The sequence below is a fragment of the Siphateles boraxobius genome, unplaced genomic scaffold (genome assembly GCF_051911475.1).
Source record: "Siphateles boraxobius isolate OS27281-9 unplaced genomic scaffold, OSU_SipBor_1 22, whole genome shotgun sequence".
NCBI classification, from domain to species: Eukaryota; Metazoa; Chordata; class Actinopteri; order Cypriniformes; family Leuciscidae; genus Siphateles; species Siphateles boraxobius.
Genome location: NW_027508833.1, coordinates 23278228 through 23304755, shown reverse-complemented (window position 1 = coordinate 23304755; position 26528 = coordinate 23278228). Strand labels below are relative to the sequence as shown.

Genomic DNA, 26528 nt, shown 5'->3' with positions numbered 1-26528 from the left:
ATGGCTCAAAACTTCGGACACTACGGAGCTGGCTATTGATCCCATGCTGCAGGTAAGTTACTTTCATAACATATGAATGTTATTTTTTCATTATTTTTGGGTGATGCTAATTTACAAACTTTTGTCACATCAGAATCCCGATAAAAACATTGACATGATGAGAGACGTTGTCCTCCGTTGCATGATCTGTTATCTGGGCGAAAAGAGGATGACCTCATCCAAGAGTACAATGTAAGTGACTAGAATAGTTCTATATATTTATGGTGTTTTGAGAAATGTATTTGTACATTGTTTTTATTTATAAAAATAGAAATCAAACTTAAACAATACCCCCCCCCCCCCCCCCACAATAGTGTCACCAAATGTAATTTTACATTTATTTTATTTTTTCTTCCTGAATACACCCTCTGTCATTGGTGAAACTGTAGACCTACTTATGTTATTGTGAAAGTCTTTGTGGTCCACTAAAACATAATATTTTTATGTTTCAGTGATTACAAAGAAAATAAACTATAATAGTTTACTTGTAGTTGTCTTAGCATTTTAAGCTGCTATAAGAATTTTTTACAACCGTACACAAATCAACTTTATAATTATGGACAGACTTTTAATGAGACAGACAAGATAAAAATACTTCTTTAATGTTTGTTTTACAGTGTGACTGTAAAACACTGTAATGGAAATTGCCATCTGCAAGAGGGATTATCAGGAGGATTTCAGCATCATCTTGGAGGGGATGCAAGTCATGGCATGGGTTGGAAAATCTGGCAAGAGCCTGTGCTGTTCTTCTTGGACTCACGTATGCATTAAACCTCACCTACCCGAAAGAACTGAGGCACACTTTTGAGGCCTTTCAGAAGCTCTCCTTGAAACGTCTACGGTTACGTATGTGACCCTCGTTCCCTGAGTAGGGAACGGAGACGTTACGTCGGATGACGACGAATGGGGTTTCGCTTAGAAAGCCTATCAACTTCGAGTATTACAAAACGAGCCAATGGCAAGGAAATGCCAAGGGTCTGCGGAATTTGCATGGCGTAACTCCGCCCCACCTCGTGGGTATAAAAGGAGGAAGCCGGCAGCAAGCAGATATGTTTCTTCGCTGAGGAGCCAAGACTGAGCTCAGGCGATCCCCGCGGTACAGCGGAAAGTGGCAGGCAGACGTAACGTCTCCGTTCCCTACTCAGGGAACGAGGGTTACATACGTAACCGTAGACGTTCCCTTTCGTTGTCACTCCGAGTTACGTCGGATGACGACGAATGGGGTTACCAGTCTAATCACGCCACCTTCTCAGCTGTCTTCCAGTGCCCTGCGTAAATCGAGATCCCTGTCAGCCTGGACAAAGGACTCCATATAACACAGGAATACCAAGGTACACTGGGAAGCATATCCCAAGCTTAGGGGAAGTATGCAATTAATGCCAGCCCGGAGGGGGGGGACTTAGAGAATACACATATGACCCGAAGGAAGCATATGGAAAACACTGGGGTGTCCAGCCGCAGGTGGAATATTTCAACCCCAGGGGTGGCAAGGTGGCTTGCCAAGGGAAAGACACACGCTCAGAGAGGCTTACAGTGGAAATACACATGTGGGGGTCGCTCAGAGGAGGGACCATGCACACGGGAGGCACCTAGCCGACGCACAGGCAATAGACACTGGCGCCGACGTCAGGAGTGCTGGAGGAGCTCAGGGCTTTCGGAGAAGCTCACCTGAGGAAAATATCGCACGTATCCAGTCCGTGGAGTGGAATGGCGAGCAAGCGAAGACACCTGAGCGGGTCCGGTACTAGCTGGTTGAAGCGAGTACACGAGAGGACACAGGCTCCACTCGGAGATTATAGAATCTGGCGAATGTGTTAGGTGTCGCCCAGCCTGCAGCTCTGCAGATGTCTGTTAGCGAGGCGCCATGCGCTAGAGCCCAAGAGGACGCCACACTCCGGGTGGAGTGGGCAGTCACACCAAGGGGGCACGGTCGACCTTGCTGCTGGTAAGCCAAAGCAATGGTGTCCACTATCCAGTGAGACAACCTTTGCTTGGAGAGAGCCTTTCCCTTCAGCTTCCCACCATAACAGACAAAGAGCTGGTCTGAGGTCCTGAGACACTGCGTTCTGTCTACATAGGCGCGGAGAGCGCGTACTGGACAGAGCAGTGCCAAGGCTGGGTCTGCCTCCTCCGAGGGCAGCGCTTGCAGGTTCACCACCTGGTCCCGAAAGGGAGTGGTAGGAACCTTGGGCACATATCCAGGACGGGGTCTCAGGATCACGTGAGAGGAAGCCGGCCCAAATTCCAGGCACGCTTCGTCAACGGAGAATGCGTGCAGGTCCCCAACCCTCTTGATGGAGGCCAGTGCAACTAGGAGCGCTGTCTTCATAGACAGGAACTTAAGCTCGACTGATTGCAGGGGCTCAAAGGGAGCACTCTTCAGGGCAGTTAGAACCACTGAGAGGTCCCAAGAGGGAACGAGAGGAGGACGAGGAGGATTTAGTCTCCTCGCTCCTCTCAGGAACCTGATGACCAGGTCGTGCTTCCCCACCGACTTACCTTCGATGAGGTCATGATGTGCGGCAATGGCGGCAACATAGACCTTCAGGGTGGAGGGAGACAGCCTTCGCTCCAGCCCCTGTTGAAGGAAGGAAAGCAAAACACTGATCGAGCATCTGCGGGGGTCTTCTCGGTGAGAAGAGCACCAGTTGACGAAGAGGTTCCACTTCAACGCATAGACGTGTCTCGTGGACGACGCTCTAGCGGAAGTGATGGTAGCCACCACCGCTGGTGGTAGGGTACTCAAAGCTGCCTCGTCCCATCCAGGAGCCACACGTGGAGGTTCCAAAGATCGGGACGAGGGTGCCATAGGGTGCCCCGTCCCTGAGAAAGAAGGTTCTTCCTCAGAGGGATCGGCCAGGGAGGTGCTGTCGCGAGGAGTACTAGTTCGGGGAACCAGGTCCGGTTGGGCCAGTAAGGGGCAACCAGAATGACCTGCTCCTCGTCCTCCCTGACCTTGCGCAAAGTGTGCGCAAGAAGGCTCACTGGGGGAAACGCATACTTGCGGCCCTGCGGCCAGCTGTGCGCCAGAGCATCCGTGCCGAGCGTGCCCTCGGTCAGGGAATAGAACTGGGCGCAATGGGTCGAGTCGTGAGAGGCAAACAGATCTATCTGCGCGTCCCCGAACTGGTCCCAAATCAGCTGAACCGACTGGGGATGGAGTCGCCATTCTCCAGGGAGGGGCTGAAGCCGTGAGAGCTCGTCGGCTGCACAGTTCAGCGCTCCGGGAATGAAGATGGCTCGAAGCGACCTCAGATGCTTCTGACTCCATAGGAGGAGGTGGCGAGCGAGTTGTGACATACGGCGGGAGCGTAGACCAACTTGATGGTTGATGTACGCTACAGTGGCGGTATTGTCTGAACGGACTAGTACGTGTTGACCCCTGAGCAACGCCCGGAAGCGGTGCAGGGCAAGGCGTACTGCCAACAACTCGAGGCAATTGACATGCCACAGCCGCTGGGGTCCTGTCCAGGAGCCCGCAGCAGCATGTCCATTGCACATGGCGCCCCAGCCCGTGGTGGAGGCATCTGTTGAGACAACAACATGCCGGGAAGCTCGTGCCAGGGGGACACCAGCCCTGAGAAAACCGAGGTTCGCCCACGGGGTGAAGAACTGACGGCAGGTCGGAGTAACTGGTACTCGGAACGTGCCGTGTTGCCATGCCCACCTCGGGACTCGGTCGCGAAGCCAAAGCTGAAGTGGTCTCATATGAAGCAATCCGAGCGGCGTGACCGCGGCTGCAGATGCCATATGCCCCAGGAGCCTCTGAAAAAGTTTCAGTGGAACCGCACTCTTGCCCTCGAATTGTCTTAGGCAAGTCAGCAGTGACTGCGCGCGCTCGCTCGTAAGCTGCGCGGACATGGCGACCGAGTCGATGTCCATACCGAGAAAAGAGATCCTCTGCACGGGGCAAAGTTTGCTCTTCTCCCAGTTGACCCGAAGGCCCAGACGGGCTAGGTGCCGAAGCACTAGGTCCCTGTGTTCGCAAACCTGATCTCGAGAGTGAGCTAGGATCAGCCAGTCGTCGATATAACTCAGGATGCGAACCCCTTGTTCTCGAAGGGGAACAAGGGCCGCCTCGACGACCTTCGTGAAGATGCGAGGAGACAGGGCTAGCCCGAAAGGGAGAACCGCGTACTGGTATGCCTGCCCCTCGAAAGCAAACCGGAGGAACGGTCTGTGTCGAGGAAGAATGGAGACATGAAAGTAGGCGTCCTTCAGGTCGATCACTGCAAACCAATCCTGGGGCCGTATGCATTCGAAAACGCGTTTGGCGGTGAGCATCTTGAACGGCATCCGGTGAAGGGAGCGGTTCAGCACGCGCAAGTCCAGGATTGGCCGTAACCCACCGGTTTTCTTGGGGACAATGAAGTAGGGGCTGTAGAAGCCGGACCTCATCTCGGCTGGAGGGACAGTCTCGATTGCACCCTTCGCCAGCAGGGTGGCAATCTCTGCTCTCATGATAGGGGCATTGCCACCGACCAAAGTGGAGCGGACTCCCCTGAAGCGGGGAGGAGACCGTGCGAACTGAATCGCATAGCCGAGCCTGACGGTACGCGCGATCCAGTGGGACAGACGGGGAAGCTCTAGCCAGGCTCCCAGGAACTGAACCAACGGGATCATGCGAGCCACAGGCGTCCCCCCGGAGGGGCAGCGAAGCGGAGTAACTGGCCCAGATGTGGACGGCATAGCGGCCCGGAGAGGGGGCACAGTTAGCAACCGCGCCCTGGCAGAGGGGGCCAGGGGAGGACCAGGCTGGTCGTCCCGCGGGGGCCTGCTCTGCCAGGGGTCTGGCGACAGAGGGGGACAGGGGCGAAGCGGTCCGTGGACGGCACGCCGTGTCAACCGCCTCTGGGACAGAGGGGGGCGAGGAGAGCACGGCTTGTGGGCGGCGCTCTGTGTCGCCCGAGAACTCTGTGAGCTCAGGGAAGAGGGGATTGTTTCTGACTTTAACCACATTAGGGTGCTGCCCACCCGTGGGTGAGCAGCGGGGAGTGGAGAACAAAAGATTCTCCCCCGGCCCTCCACCGGGGGAAGGAGTGGTCCTGCTACCACCTCCTGCGAAACAACCATCATCCCTGAGGAGCCCGTCTCAGGAGTGCCGCTTGGCCCGGCGTTTAGCGGGGGGCGGGGCAGGAGAGGGCTGTGGCGCCTTCTTACGGCTTCCTCCGCGACCGGCCCTGGGTGGAGGCTGCTGCGTGGTCCGGGCGGGAGCCGCAGGAGGGCGCCCTCGGCGGGAAACAGGTCGAGGCGTCTGCCCGGCTGGCAAGGTGGAGGCAGCAGCGGGCCGGCGGGGCAGAATGTGTCTGATGGCCTCGGTCTGTTTCTGGGCAGTTGAAAACTGTTGGGCAAAGTCTTCAACTGCACCGCCGAAGAGGCCGGCCTGGGACAAGGGGGCGTTAAGCAGACGGGTCCGCTCAGCGTCCCGCATGTCAGCCAGGTTCAGCCACAGATGTCGCTCCTGGACCACAGCTGTGGACATCACCAAACCCAGGGAGCGCGCGGTAACCTTCGTCGCCCGGAGAGCAAGGTCGGTCGCGGCGCGCAGCTCATCAAAGAGCCCTGGGTTTGTCCTACCCTCGTGCATGTCTCTGAGCATCTGGGCCTGGTAGACCTGCAGAGTGGCCATAGCATGCAGTGAAGCAGCCGCCTGTCCCGCCGCTCTGTAAGACTTCGCCACCAGGGTCGACGAAAATGTACAGGCTTTGGATGGGTGCTTAGGCTCGCCCCGAGAAGAAGCACTCTGAGGACATAGTTGCATGGCAACAGAGCGTTCAACCGGGGGAAGCCCAGTGTACCCACGGGCAGCTGCCTCATCGAGGGGAGGAAAGGCGGATGAGACCAGCGAGCGGTCCCGAGAAGACAGGGGGTCTTCCAGGACTTCGAGATCTCATCATGCACATCCGGGAAGAAAGGTATTGGGGTTTGCCGAGGACGAGGGTCGGCGGCCTTACCCAAAAACCAATCGTCCAGCCGCAAGCGCTCAGGACAGGGTGGAGGCCTCCACTCAAGTCCGATGCTCGCGGCTGCCCGGGAAAGCATGGCCGTCATCTCCGGATCAGACTCGAGCACAGCTGTATGCACACCGGAAGGTGGCAGCTGTGACGAGCCCTCACTTCCAGAAGAGTCAAACCCGCCTAGTGATGCTGCAACAGACATGGCATCTTCCTCTGTAGCTACAACTGAAGCACGCGGGCCACCAGAGGGTAGACCCGCGGGAATCAGCAGTTCACTAGCGGGCACCGTCATTGAAGAGGGGGGCTGGGGTCGCGGACACATAGTCGGCGCCTTGTTCCAGACCGTAACCCTCAGGTCACCCTGGCCACCAGCCGCAGGACGGGGGGTGGATGAGGGGACTCTCACTCTTGCGAGTTCACGGAGTCTCGACCGTAATGACGCGATGGTCATGTTCCCACAGAGAGAACATGAGTCATCCACGAGCGCTGCTCTAGCATGATCAATGCCCAAACATACTATGCAACGCTCGTGCCCATCAGAGTCCGATACCAATCTGCCGCAACCAGAAGTACACGGGCGAGACATCTTTAAAAAGACGTGCCACGTGTAAGCTCTTTTAGTGAGAGAAAACTCAAGTGTTGAAGCACCCGGGGAGAAACGCACCGACTGGCAGACCACTGCAACAGATCAGCAGGAAGCACGCTCTCGCCGTAGATCGCCGTCACACCAACACTCGAGGTACTCGTTTGTAAAGCTGACAATTCAGAGATGGCTTGTGGAGAGAAGAATACACTTGGCTCCGAAGCGAAAACATATCTGCTTGCTGCCGGCTTCCTCCTTTTATACCCACGAGGTGGGGCGGCGTTACGCCATGCAAATTCCGCAGACCCTTGGCATTTCCTTGCCATTGGCTCGTTTTGTAATACTCGAAGTTGATAGGCTTTCTAAGCGAAACCCCATTCGTCGTCATCCGACGTAACTCGGAGTGACAACGAAAGGGAACTGGATGTTTGCAAGTTTTCCCCGAAATTACTAACACAAAAAAAAAACTCATGACTTAGATTGAGACAATGCATTATGACCAAGTTCTGCTGAAAAAAAAAACTGCATTGATTGATGAACATTTAATATTGTTCTTATTGTTGTGATTTATTTGTGAGACAACTTAAATTAAAAAGCACATTCCACTAATAATATTAAATTCATCATGTGCCATGGACTAAATAATTTAGGTTAATTCGGGTAGATTTCACTAAAAAAACAAACCTTAAAATCTACTCAAATATAATACGTGTAATATTGTTACCATAATTTTTTTAAGTAGATAGCATGTAATATTTTTTACAGTGTACATGTAGTGCAGTTACTGCTTGTGGATGCGAATTGACAATTCACCATTAAATGTGTTATTTTGAAAAGTGTTTTTTTTATATATATTATATTTTGGCTTAATTCTTTTTTTTTATTTAGATTTTACCTCAAATTATACCTTTGAATTGGAACAACATAAGTAATTGGGATGTTAAAGGGCACCTATTATGCAAAATTCACTTTTACATGTTGTTTAAACATAAATGTGTGTTGGCAGTGTGTGAGCAAAACCACCCTAGAATGATAAAAATCCTTTTTTATTGAGTTTTTTTTACAATCTCAATAAATCATAAGCACTGTCTCAGAACGAGCTGTTCTAAGATACGGCTCAATGTGACGTAGAATTGAGCAAGCCCCACCGACGTGAAGCCCCACCGACGTGGTTTGATTGACACTGTGGTTTTGGCATAGACCCCGCCCTCGGTGATCTGTACACCAGCCTCCAATTGTCTCAACGACAGCCGGTGTTCTGACGATTTGTGCTGCCTTGTCGAAAATGTCTCCTAAGAAACATAAGTGTTCTGTTGTGGGATGTAATAATGTACGTAGTAGTTTTCACTTACTTCCGACATCAGAGCCACTGAAAACGCAGTGGATGGATTTTATTTACGAAGGAAAGGCACCACTTAAACTTCCAAAAAACCAAAATTTGTTTGCGCAAATCATTTTCTGACTGACTGTTTTGTGAACGAAGGTCAATTCAAAGCAGGTCTTGCTTCGAAGTTAATCCTCAAGTGTGGATCGTTGCCTACTGTTCGCGATCCAACGAAGTAAGTGTATCCAGTAGAAGTAAGTGTATTTTATGATTTTTGAGCAAATAGTCATTTCAGTCGATGTCAGCCAATTCAACAACAAATGCCTCTAAAGTTGTTGTCGTCGTCGTAGGATATCTGTGTATATAATTCAAACCTTGTTTGCATAGTGTGTAACCACAGTTTATAAATATATTTTTTATTTATAATACTCATTTGTATTAAAAACTGTGCATGTTTTCTGTAAAGACAAGACATCAAAATTGCTATGTTTATACAAAGGCCAGCACATCGACACGAAGCTGTAAAACGAGGGATATTGGCTTGCAGACAGAAACATCACATAAATGTAATTTCGTTTGTACGTAGCAAACGTTATCACAGTATTTATGTTTGTAGTTTCAAAAAATTGCGCCAACGTTATCACAGTTTGTGTGTGTCTGTGTGTTGCACATCCATAATTGCAAAGGGGGCGGATTACAACTCTATAAGTACATACCAAATAACCATTATTCCGTCCTGGTCCATTCTCATTTGTGTTTCTTCTGCCAGAGTCTCTTCATCATCTGGGTCTGATTCTGGTTCAAACATGTACGGCTGAATGCCATACAAAACAGCGCGTCTCGTCTCTCACTCTCAGCCATTCTGCTTCTACCGACTGTTTATTGCAATAGGTATGCAAGTTACGCCCTCATCCAAAGGCAGGGCGGGGATATGCAGCTCATTTACATTTAAGGTGGTACACACCAAAACAGCTCTTTTTAAAACAGGCCCCAAAAATGACATTTTCAAATGGTTATAATAAATCAACTGTGGGGTATTTTGCGCTGAAACTTCACAAATACATTCTGGGGACACCTGAGACCAATATTACATCTTGTAAAAAGGGGCATAATAGGTGCCCTTTAATGCTACAGTAGAAGTTTTCTTGATAATCTTATCATGTTTACTGTGCCTAGATAGCAACTTCAGGTATATCACACATTTCAAACTGGTTTATTTTGTACTTCAAGTGGTAATTCGGCATTTGGGGGTTTATATGTTAAACTGGTTTGAAAGTGAAAAATTCCCTATGTTTTCCCTTTTTTTCAAAATGGGCACCTTTAGCATAATTTTTCTCAAAAACTGCAAGGTTATGTGCGGAGAACTTTTTTCTAAGGAATCTCTATATATTTCTGATGTTAAATATAAAAAAGTAGGTAGAGCCCCACTTGGTGGATCAAAACCCTATTTCTAGGCCTCTTTTAGGCTACCGACAGCGGCCTAAATGGGTTCCCATGGCCGAGCAGCTGCATCCAAGCCTTAGCCTACATCACCAAGAGCAAAGCAAAGCGTCGGATTGTATGGTGTAAAGCACGCCGCCACTGGACTCTAGAGCAGTGGAGACTTTCATTGTAGAGTATGGACAAATTTATTTATTTTTTTATTTTCTACTTTTGGGTCACACAGAATGTGTGCATGAAAGAAAGTCATGCATGTTTGGAATGACATGACGGTCAATAAATTATAGTTTTTGGGTAAAATATCCTTTTAAGCTTGAAGAAACAAAAAACATTCTTATTTATACCAGGACTTAATGTAGGTTTTTCTTTTAGAAGGCTGCTCGATTTTGAGAAACAGTTCTTATATGCTTACTGCCTCTACAGTCCCAATAGTTCAAAGAAAAGATTCATTCAAATAAGAATAATGGACCATATCAACTGAAGCCTATACACATTCCTCTATTAAACATAATGAGATTAAGACATCTGAGCGAAGTTCGAGGAAAAACCTCCACTTGATAATGACAGAACTAAACAGAGGGAGGAAAGGAAATGTAAAATAGAATAAGCCCTAAACAAAGAGTTCTTATATTATAGAAATATGCCTGTTTTCTCAAACTGAAAAAAGACCTATACTTGGCATTCACTTTAAGAGCTTTTGAGGCAGCCGTTCACTCTAAGTGACAATACAAATGCTGTTCCTTAAAATTATTCCCCCATAGCATTTACTTTTACAATAATAGCTCCTTCAAAAAAACAAAAACATGGTAAACATCATTTTAATTTAAAAAAAGCTCTTTTAAGGTCACTTTAAACTAGCCGAGTCTAATGTGGGTGTAGTAATGTAGTGGAGGATTTATAGTGTTGTTGTTGTTTTTTTGAAGATGTTTATCTTCATTATGTTTTTAAGTCCATTTGCAAATCACTACATTTCCACAAAATCTGATGCAGTAATGTATCATCACTCTGACAATATGTGAATGCATCATGACGGCTTAATTCTATTACATAATTCTATTAAAACGAGCCCTGTTGTCTTTGACGTACAACATATTGGAGAACCAACTGTTTTAAGCCTGCAATGAACTTCATAAATGATGCCTATAAAGAGAAATAATGTCCAGTGCAATAATATGATAGCCAACTATGTTGGCTGCTGCTTTCCCTGATATTTTCTAAATAACAGCTCTTATGCCTCTACCCACGTTGTTTCACAGAGTAAGCTATTCATTACAACAGTGCAGGGGTCTCCTACAAGGAGGTCCATGGTAGTACTGCAAGGACTCCGCCAATTATTGTTTGATGTAATTTGTTTGTGAGAAAAGTTTAAAAAACAAAGAACATTGGGTTTTTCCAGGCTCAACAAGTGTGTTTTTGTTAATGTGTATGTGTGTATATATATATATATATATATATATATATATATATATATATATATATTTATATATATGTATATATATGTAAGGAATAATTGATGACAGGCCATTCCGCTTCCACTCCGCTTCGCGTCGTGACCGCATTACCACCTCGGGTGTGCATTATTTTTCTAATAATTCAACGGCCTGAAGTCAATTATTCCGCTTATACTACAGTTACCACACCTCAAAACATTGTTCAGGTTATGCATTTCAAGACGTTTGTCAAGCTTTTGCCATTAAAACGCTCTTGTATGTAGGACTAATTTCTTACGCATCTAATCTAGGCTTGCTACGGTAGTCGGTGTTACCGGTGTTACACGGTGTTCAGTCGCAACACCGTTTTCATCACTTGCCCACCGCGACACCGGGGTGAAAAAACAAAAAAAATTTTTTTTAAAGCATTAAAATATTTAACGCAATTACGCAGTATACGTTTTTTTCTGTCACCCGTTGACTAGCGTTGTATGATCACGCTCTTATTAATGTGAATGCTTTTAAGCGCAACAAGACTAACTGTACGTTCACACCGCCGCCGGCGAGAGCGTATTTTGCCTCTAACGACGCCGTGCAAGATTCGTTGACGCTCTAATGCTCTGCTTACGACGCCGTGCAAGATTCGTTGACGCTCTGATGCTCTGACGTAGCTCGAATGCTTAATCTTTTTTTAAACTTCTTTTAAAGCGTCCGTAAGCAAATAAGCATATTGATCAGTATTTGTGCAGACTGGCCACACGTAGGGTATAAGTTGTTTTGCGTGCTATAGCTCTAAAGTTAGCATGTAATTCCCGCTATTTTTCAGAAAATATATAACGTTAATGCACATCATCAACTCACCAGAAACACCAACAATTTCAGAAACCTTGGTCCACGCATCGTTTTTTTATTTATGTCCCTTAGGTAAACAGGGACAAGTCATATAACAATGGTAAACCCGCAACAGAAATGATTAACTTCTCCTCCTATTTGCTTGGGAACTAATGTGGTCGGAACCAATGTTACCTGGCCTGCATTCTCTGGAATCCTCTCAAACGGAGCACTTCTACATTCCGATTGGTTGCCGCCGAACCGCGTCATAGTGCATTACCATAAAGTTGACCTGATTTCAACTCTCCTTGCCGCTTTCACCGTCCAACTGTGCGTTCACACCGCCGCCGGCGAGAGCGTCAAAATGGCCGGAAGTCATTCATTGTCAATGAGAGCCTGCGGCGAGCTCTGGCGAGAGCGGCGCGTCTAGGACGGTGAGAGCGGCGAGGAGAGTTGAAGTCAGGTCAACTTTATGGTAATAAGCAATGACGCGGTTCGGCGGCAACCGGCGGCAACCAATCGGAATATAGAAGTGCTCCGTTTGAGAGGAGTCCAGAGAACGCAGTCCTGTAAACTTTGGTTCCGACCACATTAGTTCCCAAGCAAAATTGAGGAGGTTGATTATTTGAATTTGAAAAGGCGCGCAACACTAGTATTTATAGGCAATATTTTCGCGCTAGAACGCTTGTTTTTCAGCGGGAATGCAAATTATAATAGCACTTAACCATGAACACAAAAGCCACACCACACAAATTGCTTTTAATTTGTTTATTTCATTAGCAAACATGTCACTATAATTGTTACGTTTTTTCCATCGATCAATTTTCTGCAAAAATAACAATCGACATGCTTGTTTGCTTTGTGGCCCCTTTAAATACAGTTGTAAAAAAGACCACGCGTTCGATCTACGTCAGAGCATCAGAGCGTCCACGAATCTTTCCACGGCGTCGCTGGCAGGGCGGCGAGAGCGAATTTTGCCGCTCTCGCCGGCGGCGGTGCGAACGTACAGCAAGACGTTCCGCGCCGCCCTCGCCGGAGCTCACAGCCGGCTCTCATTGAAAATAAATGACTTCCGGCCACTTTGATGCTCTCGCTGGCAGCGGTGGGAACGCACAGTAAAGAGACTGCGCTATAAGTCCTGCCTATTACACACACACACACACACACGTGAACCACAGAAAAGACGCGCGTCAGTATCAAGTTCTCTTTTGGGCTTGAACAAACCATAACGCACACAAATTATGCCAAAATGTCCGTTTTGTTGAGTGTCCTCATAAGAGCAGTATTAAATTATTTAAATAGAATCTTAAATTAACATAGAGATTTGTGAGAAAATGGGACGCGCGTCAGATCGCGTCTCTGTCAGCAGCGGCTGGTCTTAAAGTGTCACTAATGTTAATCAAAGAACAAAGGTAAGAGAGTAAATTACTCACTCAGACACGGAGCCAGGATGATTATTATACCGGTAGCCTAATAATCATGATTGCACTCCGCTATCTTTTAACACATCTCCGGCGAGCGGCTTCTTCACGCTAAAGAAAATCTCTTCATGAAGTGCAGTGAAATTCAGCGATCTATGGCGTTTCCTGATGGATCATGTTTGTTCGTTAACTTCATTTTATTCAACTCACGTAGCCTCAGAGCCGGCGCCAGCCGAGTGATGATGAGGGGGCGTCTGAAATACCGAGAGGGGGCGTTCACATTAACGTACGTCACCACTTTTTGCCAGGGTCGATCTTCTCCCCACCACTTTTTAAAACATCTTCCCGGCACGGATGTATGAATACAAATTAATAAAATATCTCCAGTTAACTAGCAGAGGATTCATTTTTGTTCGTTTGTCAAATTAGAGTCATTAGGCGCTGAAATGTGTTGCTTTTTAAATCAAGTGATCAAAGTGCTCGTTGCCGCTGCGATCAGTGAAGCGGATACAGTGTTGTCTTGTGGCTCGCGCAGCTTTCACACGGACGCGCACTTCAAGCTGTTGCGGGGAGACTCTATTCGTTACGGTGAAATCACAAAAGAAAATGCACACAAACGTGTCCCTGCTTGATATAGACTGTTATAGACGATTGATAAGACATTTTGATGAGAGAGAAAAAAAACTTTTTGCTAAAAAGGCTTAGCCTTCCCCTGGCCACGGACGTGAGACTAGCAATATAGCCTGCAATTCGAGTGAAATTTTCTCCCTCAAAAGCAGCCCGACTGCTTCTACTAGCTGCTTTTATAAAGAAATGCTGCACATAATTGCTGGTCTAGGATCGGTTTCCTCGATCCACTCCATAACCAAATGATAAGCGCGACTGGGCTGGCTCAGTATATGTGGTCTGTGGAAAACGAAGTAAACTACATGCCGTTTTTTTTCCGATAAACAATTTTTAAATAAATGAAAGCAATATAATTTATAAATTGCAATGTTTTTATTAAATTGTGATCAAATAATTAAATACAAATTCATTCATTGGCACGTTAATTGTGTCGAGCCTGGCCCGGCCCGACACATTAACTGTAAAATTATGAGCCCGAGCCTGATTTAAACCCGAAGATTTTTTAATACGTGGGTCGTTATAACTGACGTTCTCAACTACTTTCTATGTTACTTTCCCCCGCCCGCAACATTAATGTTTTGTCCCGCTCCTGCCCACAAATATACTTTTTTTTCTGTAGGCTACCTCCAAAATACAAATACTATGTCGCCATCATACACATCAGCATAAATGCTCCTGATAAATTTGTTACTAAAGCATTAACTTTAAAGGTTGTTATTGCTTGTTATTAAAGCACACATATAGTCTTTCTTGTTGCTTTTCTGCAACATATGAATAAAAATGTAGGCCTATTAGTTTTTATATGTTTTATTCATAAATATTTCTAATAATTCGCGAATCGTTTTATTCTCCCGCAACCCGCACACACAGAGTGATGTGCATTACCGCCCGCGCTCGGCCCATCAAATCTAGTCCTGCGCCGCACTCTATTGCGTTGGGAGTGCACGTCTTTAGATCAAGGGCCCGGCCCGAGGATAGTGACGGGAAATATCGTCGGTTCGGGTCAAGTTCGGGCTCGAGCAGAGAATCTATAGCTCTAATTGAGAGTGACATAACCACAAAACTAAACAACGAGGCGAGGGCATCATCAACGTACGCATGATGCCATGTCTAAACCTCTATGGTCTAAACGCAGAATTTTGCTGCATTATAGGTAAGGCAATGTTTATTTATATTGGCTGCCAGACATACAGTACTGCTTGCTTTTTTGCTCAAATTAACAGTTTGTAAAGGTATAGTTGCGCTAATAACAAATGAGTTAACGGGAGCGTTTATACTGGGACGTTTAAGTTGTTGCTAGGCGACGTTGGTTAAAACTACATGGTTAGGAAATCTATTTAAATGCAGGGGAAGCGCACATCTTAGCCTTACCCTGGAGTTGGTTCACCCTCCGCCTATGCCGACTCGTCCGATTGCCCCCGATGTGCAATATTCAACCTTGAAATTATGGAATATCCGTTCTACAGTCCGTAGCCGTCGTGTGATCTTTCCCGTATGAGAAATTTAACATAATGCTAAGGTGAGCGAGCATGCAAAATCAACCGACCAATCAAAAATCGACTTTGTCTAACATACTGTCCTTAATTAAAATATTATTAATTTAGCTTAATATTCACAAAAACAAGAAAATGTGAAAATGCAAATGTCATTTTTAAATAGTATATTTTATCAGTAAAATCCCGTTTACATTCATGGTGATCTGAGGGGGCGGGAGAGTCCCGTTGAGGGGGCGTCGCCCCCTCACGCCCCCCCATGGCGCCGGCCCTACAAGGACACTGACAACGCGCTGACACACAGGACCGAGCAGGGAATATTTAATATGAAACAAAGTCTCAACTTTCAAATTTGGTCAGTCAAAGAAAATGAAACAATAAATAGGCCTACCGTTTTGTGGCTCTAATGTGTCGTGTCGTGACGTGAGAGATTGCCTCAGTTAAAGCCAAGTTCAAATCCACCGACGTAAATCTACTAACTCTCCTGACTGCTTTGTCGGACAAAATATGGTAGATTTTGATTTGTCAGATCGCATAAAACTTCATGCGAAGGATGAGTTGACTCTAATTTAAAAGTGAAGTGCACACTGCTGCACCAGCTTTTTATAAGCGATGTAAAAAAAAATTAGTTTCGTTTTCAAATTAGCGCCAATTCAGCGCACAATAACAAAACAGTGTTGCTCCGCACGACCACCAATTATGCATGCCCGTGCAAACGCGCGCATTTTACGTTTGCCTTTAAATTAGTGATTACCGGTGTTGTCACACGTCGATTAACCAATAACCGGTGGGAAAATATCCTCACCGTCACATCCCACATCTAATCCCATGCCTCTGTTGCTAATTCCAAAACGTCATTTTAGAGTTAGTAACGGAGGGTTGAGCCACTGATAGCAGACTAATGATGGGGACACACTTACGACTCGCTGAAACATTCGAAGACTGACTGTTTCCATCGACTGTAGCAGGTCTTAAACACCGACTGTGAACACAGACTGAACGCACTGAACGCGCTGAACACGCGTTTGGGCATGATCAGTCATAACATAAGTATCAAATTACATTCATAACTGGCCTTAGTAAGTGTGTCCCGGCTTTATACAGTTATGAGAGAGAGAGAGAGAAAGAGAGAGAGAGAGAGAGAGAGAGAGAGAGAGAGAGAGAGAGAGAGAGAGAGAGAGAGAGGTTGCAATAATGAGACAGAAAAGCATGCGCGTCAATATTATTATAGGCTATTTATTAATTAAATTATTTAATTAATTCGTTCTTGTTTTCTATAATTGACAGTAGATAACCTAATAAATTAAACACACAAAGCCCTTTAATAAGTAGGCCTATCAATAATTATTTATTGGTTATATTATCTGGAATAATTACGAAAACCCGTGCAGCAGGACTATCAATTTATTTTATATATTCAGTTTAATTTTCTATTCATAGGACTATATACTTTATTTATTAAAATTAAACTGCATGTGTCCTTTGATTGTGAAGTTAGAAATCGAAAATTGCAGATCAAGTGCATGGGGCTGCATGTTTTTTCTTGTTATGAATTGGATCCTATTTTCCGTTATTACAGTTAACTACGCGCAGTGATATGGAACTGTAATGCGGTCAAACCTGCCTGAAACTACTTTAGCCGTGCGTTTCCCTGAAAATAATTGCACACCTTAGAACGTTCTCAACCAATCAGAATCAAGCATTCAACAGCCCTGTAGTATAAATAAATAAATATATATATATATATATATATATAAAATACACATTAAAGTATTTAAATAAAACACTGATGCAAGCATTATAAAGTAAGTCTGTTAAGATGATAATGTAGATATTGAAGATCACTCTTAAATGCAGCACTCTTATAACATTTTATACCACATATAAAGGGGTCCCTGTCCCATCTTTCTATTGCCATTTTAGGTGACCAATGCCCTTCTGAAAGCAGTTCTGATATGGCTGTCTGTGTATAAGAGAAAGGATTTTGTCTGATAAGACAGAAACAACATAACATGACGAGAGCACAACATAAAAGGAACATGAACAGGGGTTATATAAGGTCCTTATGGGAGGAGAATGCGGGACCAACACAAGTGCTGCAGTGAGCTTCCTTCCATCCCTGCAATCCCAATCCATCAGCATCAAACACACAGTAAATGGCCAGAATTTTTCTTTAACGCCCCTGGCTCAGAATGGCTCGGAGCTTGGGCACTTCCTGTATCCTCTCATCCTAGATGCTTGTCCTGTGGCTTCAACTCAATTCAACATCTTGATTTAGTCCCAAGAGAAGCGTAAGCATCGATAAAGAGCAGCATACATTGTTGAGACCGAATGGACTCCCACTGCTTCCTCTTCCACATTGGGAATAGGAATATTGACAAGCAAAATTGCCACAGAAGTATTCTCTAGCAAAAATCACGCCATACAGAATAAGAAAACATGATAAAGTGTCACTAAATAAAGAGCAGAGACAACATCAATCAGGGTAAGGGCTTCAGTGACCTTGTTTTTGTATCAGGAAATAAACCTCGATAGATTGTGTGATTTGAGCTTGGTTGGAACGTACCCTCGATAGAAGAGAGATCATTTTCTTTGATAGCCTTAATTAATTCATTGATTTATTCAGCGCTCCAGAAGCTCCTTAAATCACTCTGCAGATTATGATCTCACCGGTACATATTAAACGCAGGAAATCTAGCGTCTTATGTGCAGTAACAGATATGCCTGCAGGTGGAAATTAAATGAATAACATTCAAAAGCAAATTAAACACAGAAAGGTGCCATTAAAAAAGAGAGAGAAAAAAAGTCACGCTTGTTTCCTTCTGACTAAAGTGAAGTTTTTAAAGGGACTCTTGCCATGCATGCTTATCGTTCATCTTCGGGGAGCGCCACCAATGTTGCCTCACTCCTGGAACAACGCCTCTCGCTCTCTCAGACGTTCTGACGGATGTATCAAGCCATCTTTATTAGCCTAGACCCCGGGAGAGAGAGTAATGGGCACAGCCCAGCAGCGTATTGCTATCTCTCTCAGACAGCAGACCATGGCCCCCTCCGTGGCCCTATTTAAAAGGCACTTATATTTTCGCTTCAAGGAACGCAGTTTTCCACTATGGCAGGAGATCCTTGATAGCCGCACACACGCCCAAACAGAAAAAAGTAGGAGGGGGAAAAACTTCCTCATTAGAATTCCAACAAGGTGGATGATTGCCAGTGGAGACTAATGTAATTGTCATGGCAACTACACAATGTACAAAGACCCCAATGGAATTACTCTGATTTTCCCCTTCCCCCTTTCCATAAAAGCCATTGGTTTAAAAAGAAGTCGAAGACATTTGGGGTTTGGAAATCTCAGATGGAACTGACAAGCTCAAAATAATTTCACAACCAATGGCACAACTGGGAGAAAAAACTAAACCATCAGGTTAGATACAAAAATCAATTATATATGGCTGTCAAATTGAAATTATATAGAGAAACGGTAAGTATACAAAAATTAAATGGGCTAAAAGAGCAGGTCTTTAAGGCAGACATGGAACAATACAAAAAGAAATGGATTTTCTGCATTTACACAGGGTGTATGTTTAGCCTCCCTCTGCAAGTGAAGCCAGCCAGACAGATGCAGAGGCTGGAGGAACAGCCACAAGCAGAGGGCACCGCTCTCCTCACCCATTCGCCCACTCTAAGGGGAACCAATGTGATTACTGCATTACCCTCTGGCAACCCTGCTTGAATTCGGAGTCTGCCTATAACCAGCTCGCTTGCCTAAAGACTGAGAAACAGACAGAAAGGGAACAAGAAAGAGCGGATAAAGGGTCCACAAAGGAAAAAATCTAAAATAAAAAGATTAATCTAAGCATTTTTTGTCTCGCTCCTAATCGTCATTCTGCATCTGTGAATGGGTGATGAAGTTCATGGGAAAATAACGCAACCACTTGTGCAGGCTTTGCCCTTTTCCACAATTTATTATTTCTATGAGACAACTAAAAGAAGGGAGGAAAACAAGAGACTGTTGAAATTAGCTGAAATTAGATTAATCAATTCCACCTCCCACAAAATTAGGTCCATTGCACTGTCAAACAGTCGTGAGACAGAGAGTGTGAAGGAATAATGTTATTTTTTCCCAAAAGCCACTCTTCAGCTAAACATTAGTAGCTTTCTGAGTGTCCAGTACAGAGCTGAATCGACTGTGTTATTGTGCCTTCATTAAGCTTATTGTGTCAGCAGGAAGAGGGGGGAAAGGGCTATTTTAAGGGATTTATGCACTCTGTGCTTCCATGGGCGGGCAGTGAAACTCCAGGCCAGCAATTCCTCCTTTCAGAGTACTACAAAGGAAATGTAATTACCTTGATATGGTGGCAAAGGGAAAGGGCAAACTCTCAATATGCAGTAAATGCACTCACGCTGAGAACAGGCAGGGCTAATTTGCTACTGATCTGTAGGAGTTTTTCCTCATTTCTATCCCCACCACCAATTTCTCTCTCACTTCGCCACTCTCGGGGAAAAAATAGCATGAAGGAGCCATGACCCTATACCAGGCTATGTGATCTCCTCAGCTCTGAAAACGCCTAAACAGGACAGCATTAGCATGCATATTTAAAAACAGAGGTAAAATCGTTTTTTCCCTCTTTTTTTTGAGAGAAAGAGATACTCACCATAACCTCTTGCATGGCCTTAGGCATTCACATTGTGGGGTAATTTGCATTAATATTTTTTAAAGGCACATAAAAAGCTCTCAATGGTTAATAAGACGAAACTCCTAGAGAAGTTTAATTTAAGAATGCTAATTAATTCACTTTTTCATTAGCCTCCATTTCAGATTAGGGAGGCTCTGAAGACAGAAGCGGAGAACACAAGGTTTTTGGAGAGTACGAGTAAACCGCCACTCATCTCTGCAATTGAGAGAGAGAGATGCAATTACATTTTTCATTGATAAGGGCAAGTGGTTTTATTATTCTACAGGCTTTTCTCTTTGTTTAACTCAATTTCAAAGTAAAACTTTTATAACACATTTGTAATAAAATGTCACCATTATTGTTTTGATACAGTAGGGCTGTGTAAAAATAGTGATTTTCAACAATGTGACTGTGTCTGATTAATTAACAAATGACAAGACGTCTTTTTTTTTTTGTTAAAATCAAAAACATACAGAGCAACCAATAACAATTTTCTAAATAAATTACAAGCTAGCTCTAAGACAGTGGCAGATCCTCAAACATGTGTGCAAGAAGTTTCCTGGTTCAGATTCCTAACTGGAGGCGAAAAAACCAAAAGATTTCTGTTTAAGCAACTAACATAACATTTAGCACCTGACTGCACCAAGAGCTCAATTCTCTAACTTCAGTTTGTCCTGTATAGTCAAAGAAAGAGGAAGATACTGTACATGCAAAGTGATCAAGTTGTGGATGTAGTATAATTCAGTCAACAAATGCACATAAAAGCTCCACTAAAAAAGAGAATGAAAGGATGTATGGTGCAAAATGGGCTTTTACTTTGGACTTATTAGTAAGGCCAATTCTGTAAAGCTGGGATGTCAGAGAGGAGAACAAAAAGAAACCTGAGATTCCTCAGCAAGTGAGAGAATGAGAGCGATGTGGAGGGGGAGGAGGATAAAGTGAATAAGAGGGAAAAACGCTGCATTCTTGTAACTCAAGAACTATAAGAATGTGTGTGCAGCAGGTATTTATGGAAAGGTGATGGCAGATAGTTGCTCTGGAAACGGCGACAACAAAAGAGAAAAGCAGAGAGTAGCGGAAGAAGGGAGGGAAAAAAAGAAAAACAACTGCAGGCAGCGCTCAAGGTGTGATGGCACCAGCTCTGCGTACCACGTCACCATGGCAACAAGCAGCGGGGAGAAATGGCGGTGTTAACATTCATTCAGAGAGGCAGCACGTGTCCATCAATCTCTAGCACATAAAGAGGCAACAGCACGTCTGCTAATAGTGTGAAGCCTGCAGGGCGCTCCATTGTTCTGCTATAATTATGCCAAAAAGGACAGGAAAAGGGTGTTGCTCATTTCTTCACAAAGGGGTCGCAACACAAACAGATTCAAAACAGAGGCTTCAGTTTATCTCAAGGTATAAAAGAAGAGCAAACCTGACAACACGCGCACACACACATTGCGGGCACACGGGGCAACCCGTGCACTCTTTTGAAAGAGACACCAAAGGCAGACAATCCCGGTTATCACTTTGTTGTGATAATCTTTTCTAAACACAGCCCTGGGTGTGCAGATAAACTCCAAACACAGCATTCAAGGTGAGCTCTCTCCCTCTCTCTCTCTCTCTCTCTCTCTCTCTCTCTCTCTTTCTTCCTTCACTTCTCCCTTGGAATTCCATTTTTTTCCATTTGGTCCGTTTGCTGCCACACTCTGTCAGCAGTGGCAGGATGACGGGGCGGAGGAGAACCGGAGGAGGTGGAGAGAGGAAAACAAGATGGCACAGCGGCGTGAAGGTTATGACTTTGAATGTGCGCTAGCTGGGGACCAGAGCGCACACACACACTGACACGCAAAGACACAAATACACACATGGAGTGCTCGGAGTGTTCCTGTTTGTTCCAGGTGCTTCTCTGCTCTTGCTTAAGTCAAACATCTACATGGCTTTACATGGCGGGAGATACGGATCAACTGGTGAAGGTCAACACCTGAGAGGGTGGAAGAGAATCACCAGCAAATAGCTAAGCCAAACAGATCTAAAATAAGTAGTCGGCATTAACTGACAAGAACTTGTTAATTTTCCTGTTTTTGTAGTAAAACAGTTGATTGACCTTGTTATTGTTAACTAAAACTATTTACAATAATCATCTATTGGACCTAATGGAAATAAAATATGCATATTTTATTGTGAACACTAATAAAAATGACAAAAGCACATAAAAAAATGACCAAACCCTAAACTAAAATTAAAATTAAAACTAAAAAGATAATTAAAAAATAATACAATGTGATCTCATGAGTATTCATATGTAATTTACCAGTACGCAAAGTGGTTCTACCACATGTGTTAGTGCCAACTAGCCTCTCCCTATGGAGGATCCCTATACCACTCTACAGATAAAGCGTTGTGGATTTTTTTGGTTCGCGTACCTACCCGAAGTGATAAGATAAAATAAAATTCTGCATCAAAATTTATAGACAAGACAAGTAGTTTGTTTAGGCATGGTTTGTAAGGAATTACAAACCTGCGCACATATATTCAAACGCACACAACTATAGAATCAATTCTTAATGCGCATGTGAACGCCATCAGCGTCTATCACAGGTTCACATTTACAGTCTGTTTAGAGAGAACGGTGTCGTCTTAGCGGCCCCTAATTTAATAACAAACTATCATTTAGACGGAAGTGAATCAATCAAAACAAACTTTAGCTGGAAAAAACATTTTTCAAGAACCACTGTAAAACTAAACCAATCTCTGTTACCTTAAATTATATGTTTATCTCTGTAAAGCTGCTTTGAAACAATCTACATTGTTAAAAGCGCTATATAAATGAGGATGACTTGACTTGACATGTACTTTTACTTGAGATTCAATAGACACTGAAACATACAATATTAACCTATTGACAGGATTAAAACGTAAATTATTGACACTTTAAAAACTTTTTTTAACCTAATTGCATTTCTGTAATCGTTTAACCATTATTTATCATGTAATATTTATTTTATATGTCGTGGGACACAAAAGGTGTTTTTTTCAGTATAGTCCTATGTTGTGACTGACAATAGAACCATAAAATACACCAAAAACGCAACATAAATTCACAAAAGCAATCAATTATATTCGTGCGCTAATCCAAATCTTTAGAATTTATACAGTTGTGGAGAACAGACTCAAATTCAAAGCATTTCGATCTCCCCCTGGTGGCTCGCTGCAGTGGAGGTCATAAACCCCGCCCTCTGCATGTAATAGAATGGGACGCGATCCAAACTAAAAAAATGCAATTATACTTCAAATAATTTTTTTCCCAAAGATCGTTTCTGTCATTTTAGGTCGTTCTTATCACACAGGCATGTTCAAGTGTTAATAAATTTTTTTCCAATTAGTTTGGTTTTAGTGATTTATTTTATGCTATAAAAACGGGATGTGACGTCATGATCAAACATGAATCAAAAACTTCTGTGTGTATCTGTGTAAACGCTGAGTGACGAGCGTCAAAGGTTTCTATTTACAACGTGTTTTTGAAGTGCTGATCATTGTAGCCAATGTTGAGCACATGAACGCAATGGTCAATCCGAGTTAAGTTAGTCAGAAAAGGATAATGAGTAAATATCGAGTAATGGATTGATCTTGGGATTTTAAGAATATTGAGATTGTTCAAATGAAGATGTGATTAATCGAATAGCCGATTAATATCAGATCATTATATTAGTTGATTATCAAACTGATCATTAGCTACAACCCTAATGCCGACTGAGAAGTCACTGGATACAAATTCTAAAGTGTCTAAAGTCGTGCTATATGCTTTCTTGTGGCATAAGCCCTTAGCGCTTCGGTTTTGACACGAATGCGACATTTAATTAAAAACAAATGCCACAGTGCCTCCTGAACTCATAAGTCACTCTGCCAATGCTGTGTTGGCATGTCATTGGATTCATAGCAACTCAATGTCTCACAGAGGTTCTGAGGTTATCAGCTCCTAGTACATGAGCTGAGCTTGAGGTCAGAAGGACACAGTATCTACACTGTCAGTGATCAAGGTTTCTGCAGTGTGAGAGGGTGTTCGTATATTTTAACCGGCCTTGCAGGACAACTGGCCTGCAATAGCTGCAATTGCAGCAGGGGCCAGGCCAACCGCAGAGGATGAGTCACATGAAACAATGAACTAAATCTGTCCAAAAAAAAAAAAAAAATGCGCACATATGCACTCAAGGAGACACATGTTGCATCTCTTTTTGAGCCCTCAAACACAGGATGAAAGAGATGAATTGCCCCCTGTCTCAGAACTGCATACGGTATCCACATCACCTCTTCAAAAGGATAAGAAATCGAGAAGAGAGATTCAGCTGAGGGCTGATAATAATGTGTCACTATAACTGCAAACGCAGGGACAAGCTGAAACCTCTAGATACATCATAGTACGAAAGTAATGCGGAGATCTTAGTGGGAGATTGTCGAATGTCATATTGGCTTTGGGATCTGGCGATAGCTCTGGGTCTAGTGATAACTGTTTGAAATGAGTGTGAACGCTCAGCACACGAAGGCTCGGAATCCCACCTATTTAGAACGTTTTTGAGCGAGGCAGAGAGGATGAGATGTACAGAGACGCAGCCATGGGGCCTGAATGGAGGTGGAAAGGGGCTGAGAAACTCCACAGGGAGCATGGCACTGTTCTCACCCTAATGAGCAGCCAGATCTCAAAACAGCAAGCCTCCAAAATCTCCAGACCTGTTCTACTCTCACATGGGACTGTATCAAACACTTTCACCCACACAGGAGGACTTTGAGTAACAAAGTGCCGGCCAAACGCAGAGCTTGTTGCCGTGGTTGAGGTGGGAGGCCTGTTCTGAGCGATGGGCAGAAAAATCACTTTCTGACTCAACACATTCAAAGCGTAATTACATCCAGCTGCCTTTGTAATCTACTTTGGAAAGGGAAATCAAGGAGAAGGATGATGGAAAGATGAGAGATTGAGAGGAAGATCAGATAACCCACTGAATCATGCATTTACAGAGAGGCCGGGGGCACAAACTCTTACCGGAAAGCCTCCAGCACAGTTCTCTCCGGGAGACGAGGGGCAACTCGCTTGAAGGCACTTTTGAAGTCATCCATCTTTAAGAAGCCACGACCTGGAGAAAGTACAAACCAAGAGCAAGAGTTAATAAGACTAATACTTTAAAACATCAAAAAGTCCTTTACTGCCGGGCCGGGTGTGTTATTAGAATGCCACATTCGCATGAGATCAGGCAAAGAAAATGAGATAAGCACACCTGAGAGCATGCTCTCATTATTTTCTCTTATCTTAAGTAATAAAATCAGCTTTCTCTGCTCATTCCACCCCATAAAAGGTTGCTGGCTAAAGCTGAAAGTATACTTCCCTTGTCCAAATTCTGCTCTGGCTCACAGACTGTCTGCCTGATGATGACATTTTCATGATCAGTAAATCCACTGATATTTGCGCATACCGGCCACGTGCAGACCCATTTTTGTGTCCATCTGGGCTTGTGTACAGACAACGGTGCATATGCGAGTGATTTGTGTGCATGCAAATGGTTCATTGCGTCCGCGCTCTTGGTCAAATGAGTATTTTTTGAAAGACTGCGGAGCAGAACATGGAAAACTAAGTGTACCTGAGCTTTAAAGTGTCATGAAACCTTCCTGTTTTAGCCTGGTTGTTTACACCTCAACTTTGAAAAAGACTGAGAAAAAAACTAACAAAAAAAATAAATAAATATATAAATAAAGAATAAAGGCTTTTTTACACATTCTTTTTTTAATTTTTTGATCTACATAATTGTCTTCTGTGTATTAGAATAATCCATCGTGTCATCTTGTTCATGATCAGATGTACCGCTGTGTCATTGACTACGTTTATATGCAGCCAATATTCGGGTTATGGTGGGGTTAAGGTCACTATTCGGGTTTCTGAAACATTAGGAATAACCTGTTTACATGTGTGAGCAGAGAGAGTTACTCCTGTATGTATGGAATTGCAATATCCCGATGTAAAGGGCGACACACGGTTAGCGTCTGGACGTATGGACAACCTGAAGACGCAATATGCGTCATTTCCGATTCTTCTTCCTGTATCCAAAGACAACAACAACAGCAGCAGCACGCGGATAATGAATAGTTCGGGGCAGATAGCGATCGCCTTTGTTTGTGCTTTGGTGCTGGTACTGACTTCGCTCCAAAAGTATGCTGTGCTGCGTCTTGCCATGTTTACTTCCGGTATACTGCACATGGGTTTTTGTATGCACCGAGAAGTTCCTCTACTCAAAAGACCAAGATTCCTTGCGAATAGAACATGCGCAGAACACAAATCACTATGGGGATATGCCGATACGCATTTACATGACCAAAAATTCGGGTTAGAAAAGGGGTACCCCAGGGATCATATCCTGGTTTTTAAAATCCGGGATATGAGCATATTCGGGTTTTTGCTGGTGTTTACATGGCCGTGCCCGACCGGGTTATTGTTAATATTCCGGTTTTGAACAAGTTATTCGCTTATTTCACGCAGCCGTTATTTTGAAATCGAAAGCAAGGCTCCAGTGGGAAGAAAACCGGAAGTGTCGCCTTTAATCACAGGATATTGCAGTGCGATGGTGTATTGTTGTTTAATGTAGAAATGAGTTATTCTAAAACTGTACATACATGTCTTTCATACTTTAGACTATATACAGTGAAATTAATTTATAAATAAAATATTTTTTTTATATATA

The 26528-nt window shown here is 44.2% G+C and overlaps 1 protein-coding gene across 7 annotated transcripts in view; it reads right to left on the bottom strand.

The window, feature by feature from the left end:
• The window catches only part of efcab11 (EF-hand calcium binding domain 11), a 115319-nt gene that overhangs the window by 66250 nt on the left and 22541 nt on the right, over window positions 1-26528 (bottom strand). For all 7 annotated transcript variants that reach the window (XR_013206629.1, XM_077239211.1, XM_077239212.1 and 4 more), the window contains one exon: window positions 24842-24932. Coding sequence is in view for 6 of the 7 variants with exons in the window: in XM_077239211.1 (XP_077095326.1) it covers window positions 24842-24932 (91 nt within the window). In the remaining variant the exon portion in view is untranslated. The remainder of the gene's footprint in view (window positions 1-24841; window positions 24933-26528) is intronic.